Source organism: Rhipicephalus microplus, chromosome 9 (genome assembly GCF_043290135.1).
Source record: "Rhipicephalus microplus isolate Deutch F79 chromosome 9, USDA_Rmic, whole genome shotgun sequence".
Lineage (NCBI taxonomy): Eukaryota > Metazoa > Arthropoda > Arachnida > Ixodida > Ixodidae > Rhipicephalus > Rhipicephalus microplus.
Window position 1 is genome coordinate 9,411,594 of NC_134708.1, and position 13,965 is coordinate 9,425,558.

Below are 13,965 nucleotides of genomic sequence, written 5' to 3' on the forward strand. Positions count from 1 at the left end.
TCGCATTGCATTGCTCGTCGTTCCTACCTGGGGTGCTATATTCAGGGCACACGCACCGTCGCTTGATTCTTGGTCGGGTTCCCACTTGTGGGCGGGCAAGCAACACTCTGTTAACACGGGACTTAACTGATAGCGCGCACAACGCCTGTTCGATCGGGTTACTCGCATCCGTCTGGCTCGGTTACGATCGTGGCCCGACAGCGTAGACGCGACTTGAAGTTTCCTCGTTATTCATCACGGCCCCCAGCTGTCTAAGCGCAGCATGAACGGACTGGGACTATTGCTTTTTTTTTTTATTTTATCCCCTAGTTTACGTCACGTTCTGCGGCCGTTTCCGATTGGTCATCTGACGTGACGTCTGCGAAACACGAGCGCAAAAGAAGAAAACGCCAGGAAAGAAAGTGAAATTGGGAAAAAACGAGGTGAAGGAAGGGTGGAGGGAAAGGGGGTGTAGCGTGTCACGTGGTGAAGGAATCGGCTCTCTGATTGGTCAGTGCTCGAGGGTGTGTTGGAGCGTGCGTGCTGGTGGCGAAGAGGAGGTTTGGCGAGGAGGAAAGGGCCCAGCGATCGAGCGTCGGCGTCGTTGGCTCAGCTCGGCTTGTGCCGCTTGTTCCGCCCGCGGTGGTGCTCCGCGTCGGAACTTCCAGCTGTGCTGCGGCCCAGTTACTGTAGCGCAGCGATTCCTCGAGGAGTTGATTGATGCCGTCGCTGTGACCTCGTGATTCTCTCGCTTAATTTCTCTTTTGCGCGTGGTGTGCTCTTTTCACCGCTCCTGATACCTCTTTCTCGGGTGCAAGCGTTTAATCGCCGGCAGTTAATTGTCAACAGGAGTTGACGACGAGTGCGCTGTAAGCACCCACCGAAGGCACCACCACCCCGACCCTCAGTTCTCCTCTGGACGTTTGCATTTTCGTTCGAGTGTTGTGCAATGCGATCCTGGTTCGGCGGAGACCTCGTGTCGTCAACGGCAACCGGGTTGACGAGCACTGCGGCGCACCGCAGCCGGGTCGTCGCGCGTGGCATCGCCGGTGGGTTCGGTGCACACCGCGCGTGACGTCACAGGATTCGTTGTTGACTCGGTGCGGGTCCAGTGCGTGCACTCTCTGAAGGCGCCGGCCGAGTCGTAGCAGCTCACAACTCTTTTGCACTAACGGAGCTGTCTGCAGTTCGTTCTGGTCGATAAGAGAGAGAAAGAAAGAAAAAAAAAAAGCGACAGTAATGTTGGTCGACTGGAGCATCGTGTCGTCGCATCCGCTCATGAAGAAGGAACGGCGTACTTCTGGAGGTGAGCGAAGGTTGACGCCTATAGCGTGAGTTTTCGTGCCAGAATATTCGCTAGATGCGTGTTGCCCAGTCCGGTGTCGTTCTTTAACATTGTTTACTCTGCACTAGCTGCGATACTTTTGACGTGGATGAGGAGCGCTGGCTGCACTCGAGTAGCCGAGGTGTTACCGACTCGGAAGTCGCGGGTTCGACTGGCCGCGACGTCCGCATTTCCGCCGAGGAAAAAAATGTGTAGAGGCCCGCGTATTTTGCGATGTGAGTGCGCGTTAATCGGCGCCAGATTTTTCGGAGCCCTCCACTTGTGCCACCACCCGTAATCATGACGCGGTTCTTGAACGTTAACGTCTAGATGTTATTGTTGAGTTGACGAGATGTGTATGTAGCAGTGACACGTAAAGCAGCCGGCCTGCAAACTATCGAAGAAAGCTTTACCTAAATTTTTACTGTTTACCATATGTTTCGTCTCTTTAGTTTCTGTGCGCGATGGTCTGCTGTGTTGGAAGGAAGAAGCATTAGTATAATGGGGAAGTCGGTGCTTGCAAACAGACATTGTAGCGCCTGGAGCACAATGGCGCAAGAACGAACGCATTCGCCTCACCCATCGTGTTTTTTTTTTCTTTATTTATAATTATTTTCGTGCTCGTGCTTCCGCCCTATACAACATGCATTCCTGCAGTATTTGGTGTTCCGTGTACGCTGTTGTCATCGATTTTGTACCAGCAGCACGCAACGATCTTTGTTTGAATCTGCGTCGGGCATACAGTCTCGAGCAAAAATCGATGCGCCCTGTTCACATGTGGGCGTGTTTGAGCTCGCTCGTCTTTCGACTTGTTTACGTTCGCAGCTCTTTCCCTGTCAAAATCGAGCGGCGCGTCTTTCGCTCGATGTCATCACCGCTTTTAAAGGTTTTCTGGGATTGTCGCTTTTCGTTCTACACTGAAGTGCGCCGTCTGTCGATCTCCTCTTGAGATTGCTGCTGACACTGTAACTGATAATGCTATCGTAATGCAATAGGACGTTACGGAGTTCATCATTTTTCTTTATCCATCTTTAAGCCACCCTATACAAAACAAAGCAATCTTTTGCGTATTAGTAAAGAACAATTTCGCGATCCCGTAAACACCACTGTTACCGCGATACGATGCTTGGCAAGCGAGAAAACGCGCGAAAAAAAAAAAAACGTGGGGGAAGACGTCACCTTGAGATTCCCGCACCAAACACCGTGACGTCATAGATTTCGAAGGAGTGTATTTGGATCCTACGTAGCATCTAATCGACATAAATGAAGTAGTCGTTGGTGGGTGCCATGGACGTAGCGTACAAAGTTTCAGAAAATTTTATCGAGTAAATGTTGCGAAAATGCGCAAATAAATTTGGGAAATTTTCGACTTCTCGCGTGGGAAATTTCGGTGCGAAATTTAAAAATTAAACCTTGATTTTCTCTGCTAATTAAAGTATCATAGCGAAGCTTATGTCATTAGAGTTCTCGCGCTGTAGTTTGCCAATCTAAACTCGTTTCTTCTGTTTGTGTATCGGTAATATAGTGTAGTCGAATTACTTGTCAAGGTCACTAAACATGGTCAAACTATCAACTTTTGCAACTCTCGTGATGTGCTTGATGGAGTTAGTTATGGTGGAACTATAGCTATGACGAAACTAGTTGCTGGTGCACGCATGCATTGTGTACTGAGGTTCCTCGAGCTGTCTAATCCTTCCTTATTAAATCGCTGCGTTTAAGTCGGTAGGTAGTTTATAATGTAATTATACGGAGAAAAAGAGCCTGGCGCTTTTCAAGACGAGATTGCAGGCACTGAGTGGTGTTCTGCTGCAGTCCACGCTTGTTTTGGGGGGCTCGACATAGCTGCTGCTCATTAGATGCGAAGCAGCTTTTTGACTGGCGTGTGTTATGCCGTGCGTACGTGAGTCTGTACGAACGCGCCGGAACGCGTTCTCTTCGCCGCAGGTGTTGGAGCGGTGCCAAGTAGGTCTCGCCGAAGCTGCGAGTTGACGTCACGATCTTCTTGGCGCTTCCCTTACAGGTGCGCGCTGACGTCACTCTCCATTACCCGCACACGCTCGCCGCAGCTGTCGGCTCCCCGCTCGCTGGCAACACACTTTTCTCTCGCTTCACCCTCTCCACCGCCCGCAACGCTCGACCGCTCGTCGAGTGGAAACACTTTTTCGGCTCGTTTATCTGCGATAAAACTTGCACGAAACCCAGTCCGCCTCCCATGTCCGTGTTTCAAAGAAACGTTTACTCGAGTAGACGCTAAGTCGAGTTTCGCTTCGAATCGTTCTTCCAGCACCCTCGTCGATGCCCGTTTCAAGCGGGTCAACGCCGTGCGCACCGCTGCTGTTTCGTTACAAATCATGAAGTATGTTTAAAAGTCGTTCAATCTTGGTTTGCTCCACGGAGAATTCACGTGCACGAAGTAAACGTAACGTGCGTGTTTTAGTGAGAACTGCATTTGGGCTTTCTGTGCTACCCAGAACCGCAATTTCGTTTCACGGTGTAAGATAACTGTCTGAAATTAACTTTCCGGTGTAATACTCGTTTCATAGCGTAAACGGTAGGCCTGTAATCATGGAGAAATATGTAAGCGTCGCTTCGTCTTCGCAGTTCCTATAGAGCAGACTGACCACGAATTCACCACCCGTGGTCACGTGCCACCACTGCAGAGATTGACTGCGTTAGCTCGGCGGAATGACCCTATTTAACGCGGGGGAGATGTGCTGCGCCATGCCCCGTTTCTACCCGTTGGCACGTGCGTTGCCTCGGAGCCAACTTCTCCTTCACTTTCGTCCTGATGTAGACTTATCTGCACACGCCGTGGCTTCCAAGATACTTCCGGTCCAGCGTCTTCAGCTGATTGTTTTCATGATACGCTGATTGAAATAATCACAACCCTATGCGTGCGCCCGGCAGGGGAGGGGGGAAGGCGTTTTAGGCGGCCGCCCGTCCCCTCCACAGGGGACGCCGATACGGCCCTATACCTTCGCTCAGTCTGTCCTTTGACTTCATCTTCCAATGCGCAGTGTTATGGATACGCATGCATTGTGACGCTAATGAGGACCAATGACGCCTGATGTTGCATTCAAAAACTGTTTGCTTGCCGCCTTTATTTATTTATTTATTTTGGCAATGCATGATCATCGAGGTGTACGAGACTAAAAGCGATGTTATGAATCACCTGACAAGGCCTCTAGCCCCGCGCTGTACACACGTGACACAACGCAACTGCAGTTGAAAAAAAAAACGAGAGAGAGAGAGAGAGAGATCGCAATGACATTACGAGGCACTAGGATAAAGAGTGTACAAAAAAGCGAGGCTTCGAAAATATGTTACATAACGTTTACGTATCGTTGCGACATTTACGTATAATTGCGTATCATTGCATAACACTCCCAGTTCAGCATTAGGAACAATTAAAGCAGGATGTCTTATACTCGTCAGTAAAATTACACCGAGGAGGGGAAAAAACACAATATAAAGTTGCAGTTGTGCCTTTAGGATAACTTTAATGAGTATTTCGTTTCAAGAATGATCTACAAATGTAGAAACTAATTAATACTACTTCACAGGCCCTACGTTTGCATGGTGTAAAGGTGACTTTAGGGTCCGCTATACGGTGGCGTATTTGTTACGGTGTTCGGATGCTCACCCAAATTACGTGTGCGTTTGATCCGGCCGCGGGGGTCTTCTCGTTTCTCTGGAGGCGAAATGGTGTAGGCCCGTGTACTGTGCCCAGTCAGTGCATGTTAAAGAAGTCCACATGGTCAAACGTTTGCACAGCCGTTTGACCACCATAACGCCTCAAACCACCGTAATTAATATGGTGGATTGAGGCGTAAGTTTGACCACCATAACACCTCAAACCACCATAATTCATATGGTGGATTGAGGCGTAAGTTTGACCACCATAACGCCTCAAACCACCATAATTCATATGGTGGATTGAGGTGTAAAACCTCTGAGATTATTATTATTATTATTATTATTATTATTATTATTATTATTATTATTATTATTATTATTATTATAGGCTCACCATCACAGGCCCTTTTGTTGATGCGCCAATGACGGCGAAATATAACGACAATAGCGTTTAGACGGTTTATTATATCATCCTGAACTGACTCAGTGTCTCACTTATAGTCCCATTTAGCATTCTCACAACGGATCTTGGCAGCTGTCCTTTCTTTTCAAATTAAAGTTTACGACACTACCGGGCTGAGCCGGCGAGTGGCGAGCGTTTCTCCTCGTATCGTCTCCGTTCCTTCTGCTGCTCCATCAGACGCCGACTCGTTTGCCCGAAGTTGTACGGGCACCGTTGCCCCAAGGGTTGCAAAATGCGTGTGCACGCCTCTGACGTGCGCGGGGCTTTAATTATAGCCGAGCGTAATGTTTTCGAAGGCGGTCTAAATATTGTTCTTATATTGAGTAGCGGCAGAAACAATGCTTACCCAATAACGAGCGAAAGCAGCGCTATATAGTTTCCGTTCTTTCGCCGCGTCGCTTGTTGCGATTAATTATCTCTTTTAGCGGGTGCGCGGCTCAGCGTGCAGTTTCGCGCTGTTGCAACGTCTGCCGACGTCATTGGTCACGCGGACCCAAATCTCCCTAGTGAAGCGGGGGATACTGCGACCTCCCCAACTGGACCTGGTTGACCAGCGTCAACTCGTCGCTCGAGCCCGGTGGGCGGTCCCATCGTTTAATTTTCATTGCTTCTCTTTTAACTGCTAGCGCCACACTTTCGCTAGCGTCTTCGAACGAAAACACTAAAAGGAGATCGTTGCTGCAGCCCGTGTGTCTGCGCCGCAACACCTCTTTGTTAAAACTCTTTCAACTTCGTAAAAGACCGCTTATTTAAAAGACTTTTTGTGCGCCCGTGTGACACAGGTATTAGAAGATTTACAGTGTCTTTTTTTTTTCTCTCGCTCTCTCTTTCTGTCATTGTTTTGTTTACTTCGCCGTTCAAAGCATGGAAAGGCGCAAGAAAATGCGCTGAACTTGAAAGAAACACCACAAAGAAGAGACGCGAACAGATCGAGATCAAACTACCAACTTTTTTATTCACTTGACAGCGCCACTTAAATAGTCCACCCGAACATAACTGCGCAGACATGCACTAACACAAGTGCTAACGCACCTTATCCACGAAAAAAAAAAAAAATAAAACCCCACAAGGAAAGTTTGCTTACGGGCGAGCTGCTGTTCGGCGCTTCACTTTCTTCTCTTCTGCCGTTCCCCCCCCCCCCTTTTTTTTTCATGAAGTGTATTTTGCGCCACAGTCAAGTGTACTTAAGACATTTCCACGCCGTAAAGTGATATTCAGGCCTCATTTACACAGCTTTAAGCCCAAACTCCATAAGCGCGAAAATGCACGCGACAGCGACGAGCGACGCTATGAGCGACGAAACGGCGTTCGCGCGACGTGTCGCGTGCTCGTTTTCGCGCGATCGCTCGGTTCTCCAGATTTGGAAACCGTCGCTCATCGCCCGGAAGTGCTGGGCTCAAGCAGCCAATAGCGAAAAACCGGAAAAGACGAAGACTACATAGGTGCACGTGACCCTGCCCGAGTCACGTATGCGCAACAAAAAATAACGCAATGTTTATTACGCATGCGCATATAAAAAATGCTGCAAGGCAATAATAAACACTTTCCGTTCCATTACACAACAATATATCTTATTTTTAAATTGGAAACCGCTCGCTACGCGGTTTTCTTGGTGCGAGTTCACGGCCTCATGCCAGCAACAGTGGAATTCGCTCGCCGAAGCCGTCGCGTGAATGGAGTTTGCCTGCGCGAGCGACTGATCGCGCGACGCCGATCTACGTCGCGTCGCTCGTCGCTGTCGCGTGCATTTTCGCGCTTATGGAGTTTGGGCTTTAGTTTCCTTCTTTTTGACGATAAAAGCTTCCTAAACTTTCGAAGCACACGTGTTCTTTGTTAAGTCCCTGTATCTTAATCTGCTGAAAACGCGCCTCGCATGCGCAGGCTGCGCAGTGAGCGGGCAAGTTAGCCATTCACGTGCGTGGTCGCTTACGCGGCGTCCTGTCCTGTCGCGGGAAAGCGGAATCTCGATATTGGTTTGAGGTGCAGAAGTGTCTTCTCTTGATAAGTAAAGGGTGCGTTAGCACGTGGTGTGTTTGTGCGCGTCTGCGCAGTTATCTTCGGGTGGCCTAGTCAAGTGACACTCTGCGGTCAATAAAACAGTTGCTAGTTTGCGCTCGATCTGTTCGTTAGTCTTCATTGTGGTGCCCCGGGCCTTTCAAGTTTAGCGCAATTATTTTCCCGCGTAAAATGAACCAGCCAGTTCGTCAAGACGTCTCGATGAACAACGGGAGATCCGGTAAAGTTTATTACAGTCGATTAAGTCTGCTCAAGTTGGCTTTCGTCTGTCACTGGCTTTTTAAGAAAGGTTAAATGAGACAAGGTATTTCTGTTTATTTTGTACCCAGCCGAAAGCAGTGCCGTCGGCCAAAACGGAGGTGCACCGTTTTTGTCTCAATGTACTCTTTAACGGGCACGTTAATTTGATTTCAGTGCACTGGTCTGAAGCACTTCTCACCTTCGACGAAAATGCGAGCGGCTTGGATTCGATACCGCGAACTTCGGGTATGCAGTGGAGCACTGTAGCCGCTACCGCGGCGGGCGGGCCTTGATAGCGCGGAGCGTCAATATTGAAAATCTGTTTTGCTGGCTTGGTTCACTCAGTATTGAAAATCTGTTTTGCTGGCTTGGTTCCCTCTGTATTGAAAATCTGTTTTGCTGGCTTGGTTCACTCGGTATTGAAAATCTGTTTCGCTGGCTTGGTTCACTGCCTACAAGGGGAGGGGAGAAGGCGAATCAAGTCTGTTGTTGGTTAGAGGCCAAGTTATATTAGTTTTTTTTTTTCGAAGCCGCGCACGCGTCGCGGACCTCGTTTCGCCACCTTCTTTCGCGGGCCAACGCCGGCCGTGCGGACTTGACAGCTCGCCTTGACAATTTTTGTTTTCTTCGTGTACTTTGGTGTGACGAGGGAAAGTAGTTGGCGCTCAAGTTCTGCTTCCGGCCCCGTGCATGGTACGGCTTCCAAGGTCTACTATACCCTCGCACTCTAATTGGACTGCATGCAAACACCCTGCCACGAGGGAATAACGGATCGCCTGGCGCTTTCTGTCGCCGTTCGCGCATACGGTTCGGTTTGTCCGTGAAACTACGACGTCACGCAGTAAATTATAAAAGGGGTCCTGTGCTTCGACTGTAAACAACTTGGGCCTAGACGAGGCGATGACGTGACTGGCAGTGGAGCGTTCCAGACCGCTAACACTTGCAGAATACAACTACTGTTGTTGTCAAAGCAATGCCGCATTAAGGCAATCAACTTGTCGCACTGTCAGATTATCCTAAGGCCGAACTACAGGCAGGTGTCTGATCGGAAACACTACAAGGTTTTCGTTTTGCGTTCAGATGAAAGAAACAAATATGCTGTTCGTATGGTGTGGGACGCTATATCCTGAGAGTGGAGTTCATATAACCGGTCGCTGCATCTGTATTTAGACCACATGGGCTAGGAGTATTTTTGTGGCAATGTCGAGGCCTTCACGAGGCAATGCCGGGCGCGGAAGTGACACCCACAGGGCACAGCAGCTGCGGAGATTCGGGACGCAGCGAAATAAGATGCACGTGATCACGAAGCATTTTCAAATCGGGGTCATTGCGGACGTGCTAACTTTTCAACGCCCATGTTTTTGCACTGTTCCCGTAGTTTTTCCATGCCGTGCACTTTTTTAAGCCTAACCTTCGTTGGTTGGTGCATCTGGTGAGTGCCCCTTGTGCACAAGGGGGCTGCTACGGGCCAACAACATGACTCCACTGTCTATTAGTCTTCCTTATTCCAAGTTAATTATTCATATATAGTGTTACTTCTCAAGCAAATAAAAGCATGCATTGTAGCTTACTATAGTTCAATGTTTCTTCGTGTGCCTCTTTGGGAAATTCTCAACACTACTCTTTGTGGAAATCAAAGCCTAACCTTCATTTGTCTGCTTTTGTTTGTGCAGGGGACAGGACCAACTATGTCAACCTTCCACACGTTATTGCCATGGTGGGTCTTCCTGCCAGGGGCAAAACCTACATTGCCAAGAAGCTGACTCGCTACCTCAACTGGATTGGCATCCAGACCAGAGGTGCGCTCTCTTATTCGATCTCACAGTTAAGGACCAGGCAATTGAAATTCTCAAGTGTGGTGCCTTTGAACATTATGCCCTGAGAAGTGTTATGTTGCTGAAAGAGCTCATGCTATTCTTGGGGCCTATTTGCAGGCTTTACATGCACCTGTTTTAGTCTCTGTATGTGTGTGTGTGTGTTGCATCTGTATTGTTCATTTGATCACCTGTGTGCCGTAAGCAAAGCAGTGGGCTTGTTGGCAGAAAACAAGCATATGCCAGTGTTGTTTTTTGCTCGTTTAGGTCTTGCTTCTGTCTTTTTTTCTTTCCATACTTCGAGAATTTCACTATTTTCTTTTTCTTGTTTCTCAAGTGTTCAATGTTGGCGAATATCGGCGTCAAGCTACGGAAGCCTATAAGAGCCATGACTTCTTCAGAGCAGATAATGCTGAAGCCATGGCCATCCGCAGGTACATTTCAACTCATCACTGTGTATTAATGTTTTAGTGTTATAACCTTCCTTACTAACTACAGTTTCGCGGGTTCAAATCCCGGCTGCGGCGGCTGCATTTTCGATGGAGGCGGAAATGTTGTAGGCCCGTGTGCTCAGATATGGGTGCACGTTAAAGAACCCCAGGTGGTCCGGAGTCCTCCACTCCGGCGTCTCTCATAATCGTATGGTGCTTTTGGGACGTCAAACCCCCACGTATCAATAAATCATCAAAACACGACGGCGCGTTGATTGCAAAGCAATGAATGCGATAGCAACAAATTGTAATGTTATATACCAAGTACGGCCGGCAGCCAACTTTTCGATCCGATATCGCGGAAATCCTACTAAACGTTCGCGTAAGCAAATACAGACGCTGCAGGCGAAGTGCTTTTTCCACACAATCTCTTCGCGTCGGAAGTGCACCGATGCTTGCCGAGATAGCAGGCGCGCCAACGAACGCGCCCTTGGAATCAAAGGTCACCGTTGTTACTGGAGCGACTCCCCTTCTTCCCGCGCCTTTTCTCATGCTTGGTCGAGACGGCTGGTTTCCTTCTGTCTGAGCATTTTACGGCAGTTATACTAGGCGGGGAGATGTTATCGGACGCGCCAGGCGATAGAGATGGGCCGGCTGATTTGATCACTGCTTCCTTCAACAGCGCTCTTGTATATACCCGCTCGTGAAAGTTGCACGGGGGGCTATTTGTCAACTTGGACTTTTTACGGAACATGGCGGCGACGGCAAAAACCCGCTGAGAGTGGCCTTATAATTGCTATCACAATAATAACGCTGTTTTTTTTTTTACCGCTAAATAACTGCTTTGGGTTAGCTCTGCGTTCAGTTTCGGTTTTGTTAAAATGGTGCATTTATATTTTAAAATTTTCGTACCGAAGCTACATATAATGAAATCCTCTCTATAACGAATTTTCCCGGGAATCGGTCAATTTCGTTATATCCAGGTTTAACTGTTTAGTCACTATGCAATCCCAGCCCAAATATCACCTGAAACCTTCTGTTGACATATTCATACAGTCTTCAATATGTTTTATCTTTCTACCCTAAGCATTCATACTTGCAGATAAGTAACTCGCAAGATTTTAGCCTTCAGAACGTATTGCTGCATATTGTAATACAGTAATGTATTCTGATGTGAGCGTCACTTCTACTCTTGCACAAAATTAGTTTCATAGTTGCGTAGTTACACAGCTTCAGTTTTATATGCTGCTTCCTTTGTAATGTACAGCATTAATATTTATTTCTGGGTGCGAAATAAATGCAAGCCCCCATTCATTTTTTTTTCTCACTTCACTACTATGCAGCAAGTGTGCCTTGGATGCTCTTGAAGACATGTGCAAATGGTTGGAGTCGGAAGGAGAAGTGGCTGTGTACGATGCGACCAACACAACCTATGAAAGGCGCAAGCTCATCTACAACGTCGTCTGTGAGCGGTTTGGCTTCAAGCTGTTCTTTGTGGAGTCCTACTGCGACGACCCCAAGATTATCGAAGCTAACATTCGGGTGAGTTGTTCGCATCATTTTTATGAATAAAAATGTGTAGGCTGTACATCAAGTGATGTCGCACATGCGTTTCAATACTGCTTGTGCTTGCATGCATTTGAAATTGTGCAGTAAGTTTTGTAGAAGATTCAATACATCCACAACAATTCCAATTTAGGTAGTTCGATTTGAACTGAAAATTTGGAAGTTGTAAACAGAAAACTTGCAAGGGTCCTCATGCATTTGCCCAAGACTACTCAGACAAAAGCCGTGTGCTTTTATTCTCTGTCAGTATTCATCCTCTCCTACCCTCCTTCAAAAGCTTTCTGCACCTAACATGGTTTTGCACTGCCTCAAAGACGATGCCAAGTGGCAGCATCATCTTGTGAGTTGGTGTCACAATGACAGTACCAAATTCGGCGGTCATTGATGTCATCGTGACATAATAACATGACATTTTGCATCAGTTGTGACGATGCCACTGTAGCCGACAGTCGTTTTTCTTATTTTATAAGGCATCTAAGACTTTTGTCTTAATAATAAAATTCCAACTGAAACTTTTGTTACACCAATAAAATTGCCACCTTGCTTAATACAATGCAGGAAGTGAAGGTCAATAGCCCGGACTACAGGGACATGAACAAGGATGATGCTCTCCTCGATTTTGTGCACCGCATCGAACACTACAAGGCCTGCTACCAGACTCTCGATGAAGTGCAGGAAAAGCAGTACTCCTTCATGAAGATCTTCAACACGGGACAAAAGGTCGTCGTGCATAGACATGAAGGTGAAATTTTTTCTTAATTTCTTGTTGTCGCATTTTATAGAAGTCTAGTTATAATTCTTCTAAAAGAGTTAAAGAAGTGTCAATTTTTACCACAAATTTTTTGGCAACTTGTGACCATACAAAATGTGACCTTTGTAATTTAGAAACTTTTTTGTTGATGGGTAGTTTTTAAAATAGAAACAAACCAACAGAATACAAGTGCCTCTGCAATTTTATGTCTAAAATGTTTTATGTTTAAAACAGTACAAAATATTTGTAGAGTGTAAAAGGATACAGTTATGTTTGGGGCACGCAAGGGATGGCCAGTCGGTAGACGGTGCCCGACGAAAAGGGAAGTTAATGAAAAGAGGCTGCCCAGACGCGGACTAAGCCATTCTCCTCGGAACGCGTTTTTGTCGTCGAACCCCGTGAGCCTTTGTTCACCGCACCTTATGCTGGGGAGTCACCCGCACGACGGTAGCGCTCCCACGGTGAGCCAGACTGAGAAATAAGTGGTCGCTGTCGCGACACGGCTTCCAACAAGATAATGTGGTGCCATGCTGTAACAATACGTGTGGATATACGGCAGAATCGTGTCTACTAACGCCACACAGCCGACCGGCCGTCTAAACAGGCTTGTTGTCGCACAAAAGTATCATTAAAGCTTTAGGTCGTTGAAATAATGGAGTTATTCTTAGCCGATGCTCGGAGGATAGCAAAAAGTGGGAAAGCAGAAGCAGAGACCCATCTCTGAGGAAAGGGCAGTTGTTTGCTTCATTGGTGGAGCATCGAGTAGGGGTTCGTCCCACAAGGCTGTCTCAGATGAGGCGGGAGGTATTTAATGAAGAGAAATGGAGAGAAGGGGAGCTTGGTGCTCGAGAACGAGATCTGTAAGCGGGTACAGAGGTCGTGCTTAGCGCAGACTCTGATCTAGGGTTGATACTACGAGAAGTTGGTGTCGATGCGTAGTATACGAAGGGCTCGGCAAATTACGCCGACGTTAATATTAATACAGGCCTGTGCTTACTGTGCTGTTGGTTTAGTGGCCATCCCGGCCTTTGTTTGTAAATAAGCGTCATTGTGTAAATAAACCGAAGTTTGCCAGGAAGTGAGAAAGCAGTCCAGTCCTTCAATGTGTCGTCATGATTATCTGAACCATCGGGATTACATCCATCACCCCAATCTTAACTGATACTATATTGGTATTTGCATGAAGTACTTCGCCATATTTTTATATGGAGACAAGCTGTCTGTGTTATCGCCTAACTACTTTTTATCTACGTACGGAAATTTTTTTAGTAGACATTTTGCACGTAATAATATTAATACGTGCACGTATTAGATTTATATATCATGAATGGAAAAACTGCATAAGGATACTAAATTTCATGCCATCCACCCAACTATTGAAAAATATTTAATGTCCACTTCTCCTCTTAGTACTTTTCAAAGTTCATGGCAGCAAAGATAGTATGTTTGGAGTGCTTTCCTGCAACTAATTTGTTTGCACATTGGGAAAATTGTTCATGTCAGATTCCACTGTAAAGCTCAATGGCTGCAGCATCTTACTGTTAGGCATCCCAAAACAGTGAATGTGATCCAAACTGCTTTGCCATGTTATTCATTAAGGACTGGATTGAAAAAAGTGTATGTATTTGAATTTTTCTGCTAATGAACAATCTCATGAGGTTAAATGTCTGAGACTTAAGGGCCTTCTCATAGATTCGGTGTGTGTTTTGGTTGTAAAAACATAACGATTATTATTTCATGAGAGA

The 13,965-nt window shown here is 46.9% G+C and overlaps 1 protein-coding gene across 9 annotated transcripts in view; it reads left to right on the top strand.

Annotated features, from left to right (window-relative positions):
* Positions 1-13,965, top strand: part of Pfrx (6-phosphofructo-2-kinase/fructose-2,6-biphosphatase) — a 127,498-nt gene that overhangs the window by 85,783 nt on the left and 27,750 nt on the right. For 7 of the 9 annotated variants that reach the window (XM_075873088.1, XM_037415445.2, XM_037415447.2 and 4 more), the window contains 4 exons: positions 9,332-9,457; positions 9,810-9,906; positions 11,247-11,445; positions 12,028-12,211. In XM_075873088.1, coding sequence (XP_075729203.1) covers positions 9,332-9,457; positions 9,810-9,906; positions 11,247-11,445; positions 12,028-12,211 — 606 coding nt within the window. Of the gene's footprint in view, positions 1-613; positions 1,286-7,574; positions 7,639-9,331; positions 9,458-9,809; positions 9,907-11,246; positions 11,446-12,027; positions 12,212-13,965 lie in introns of those variants that run through there. The other 2 variants (XM_037415448.2, XM_075873087.1) reach the window with 2 other exon arrangements.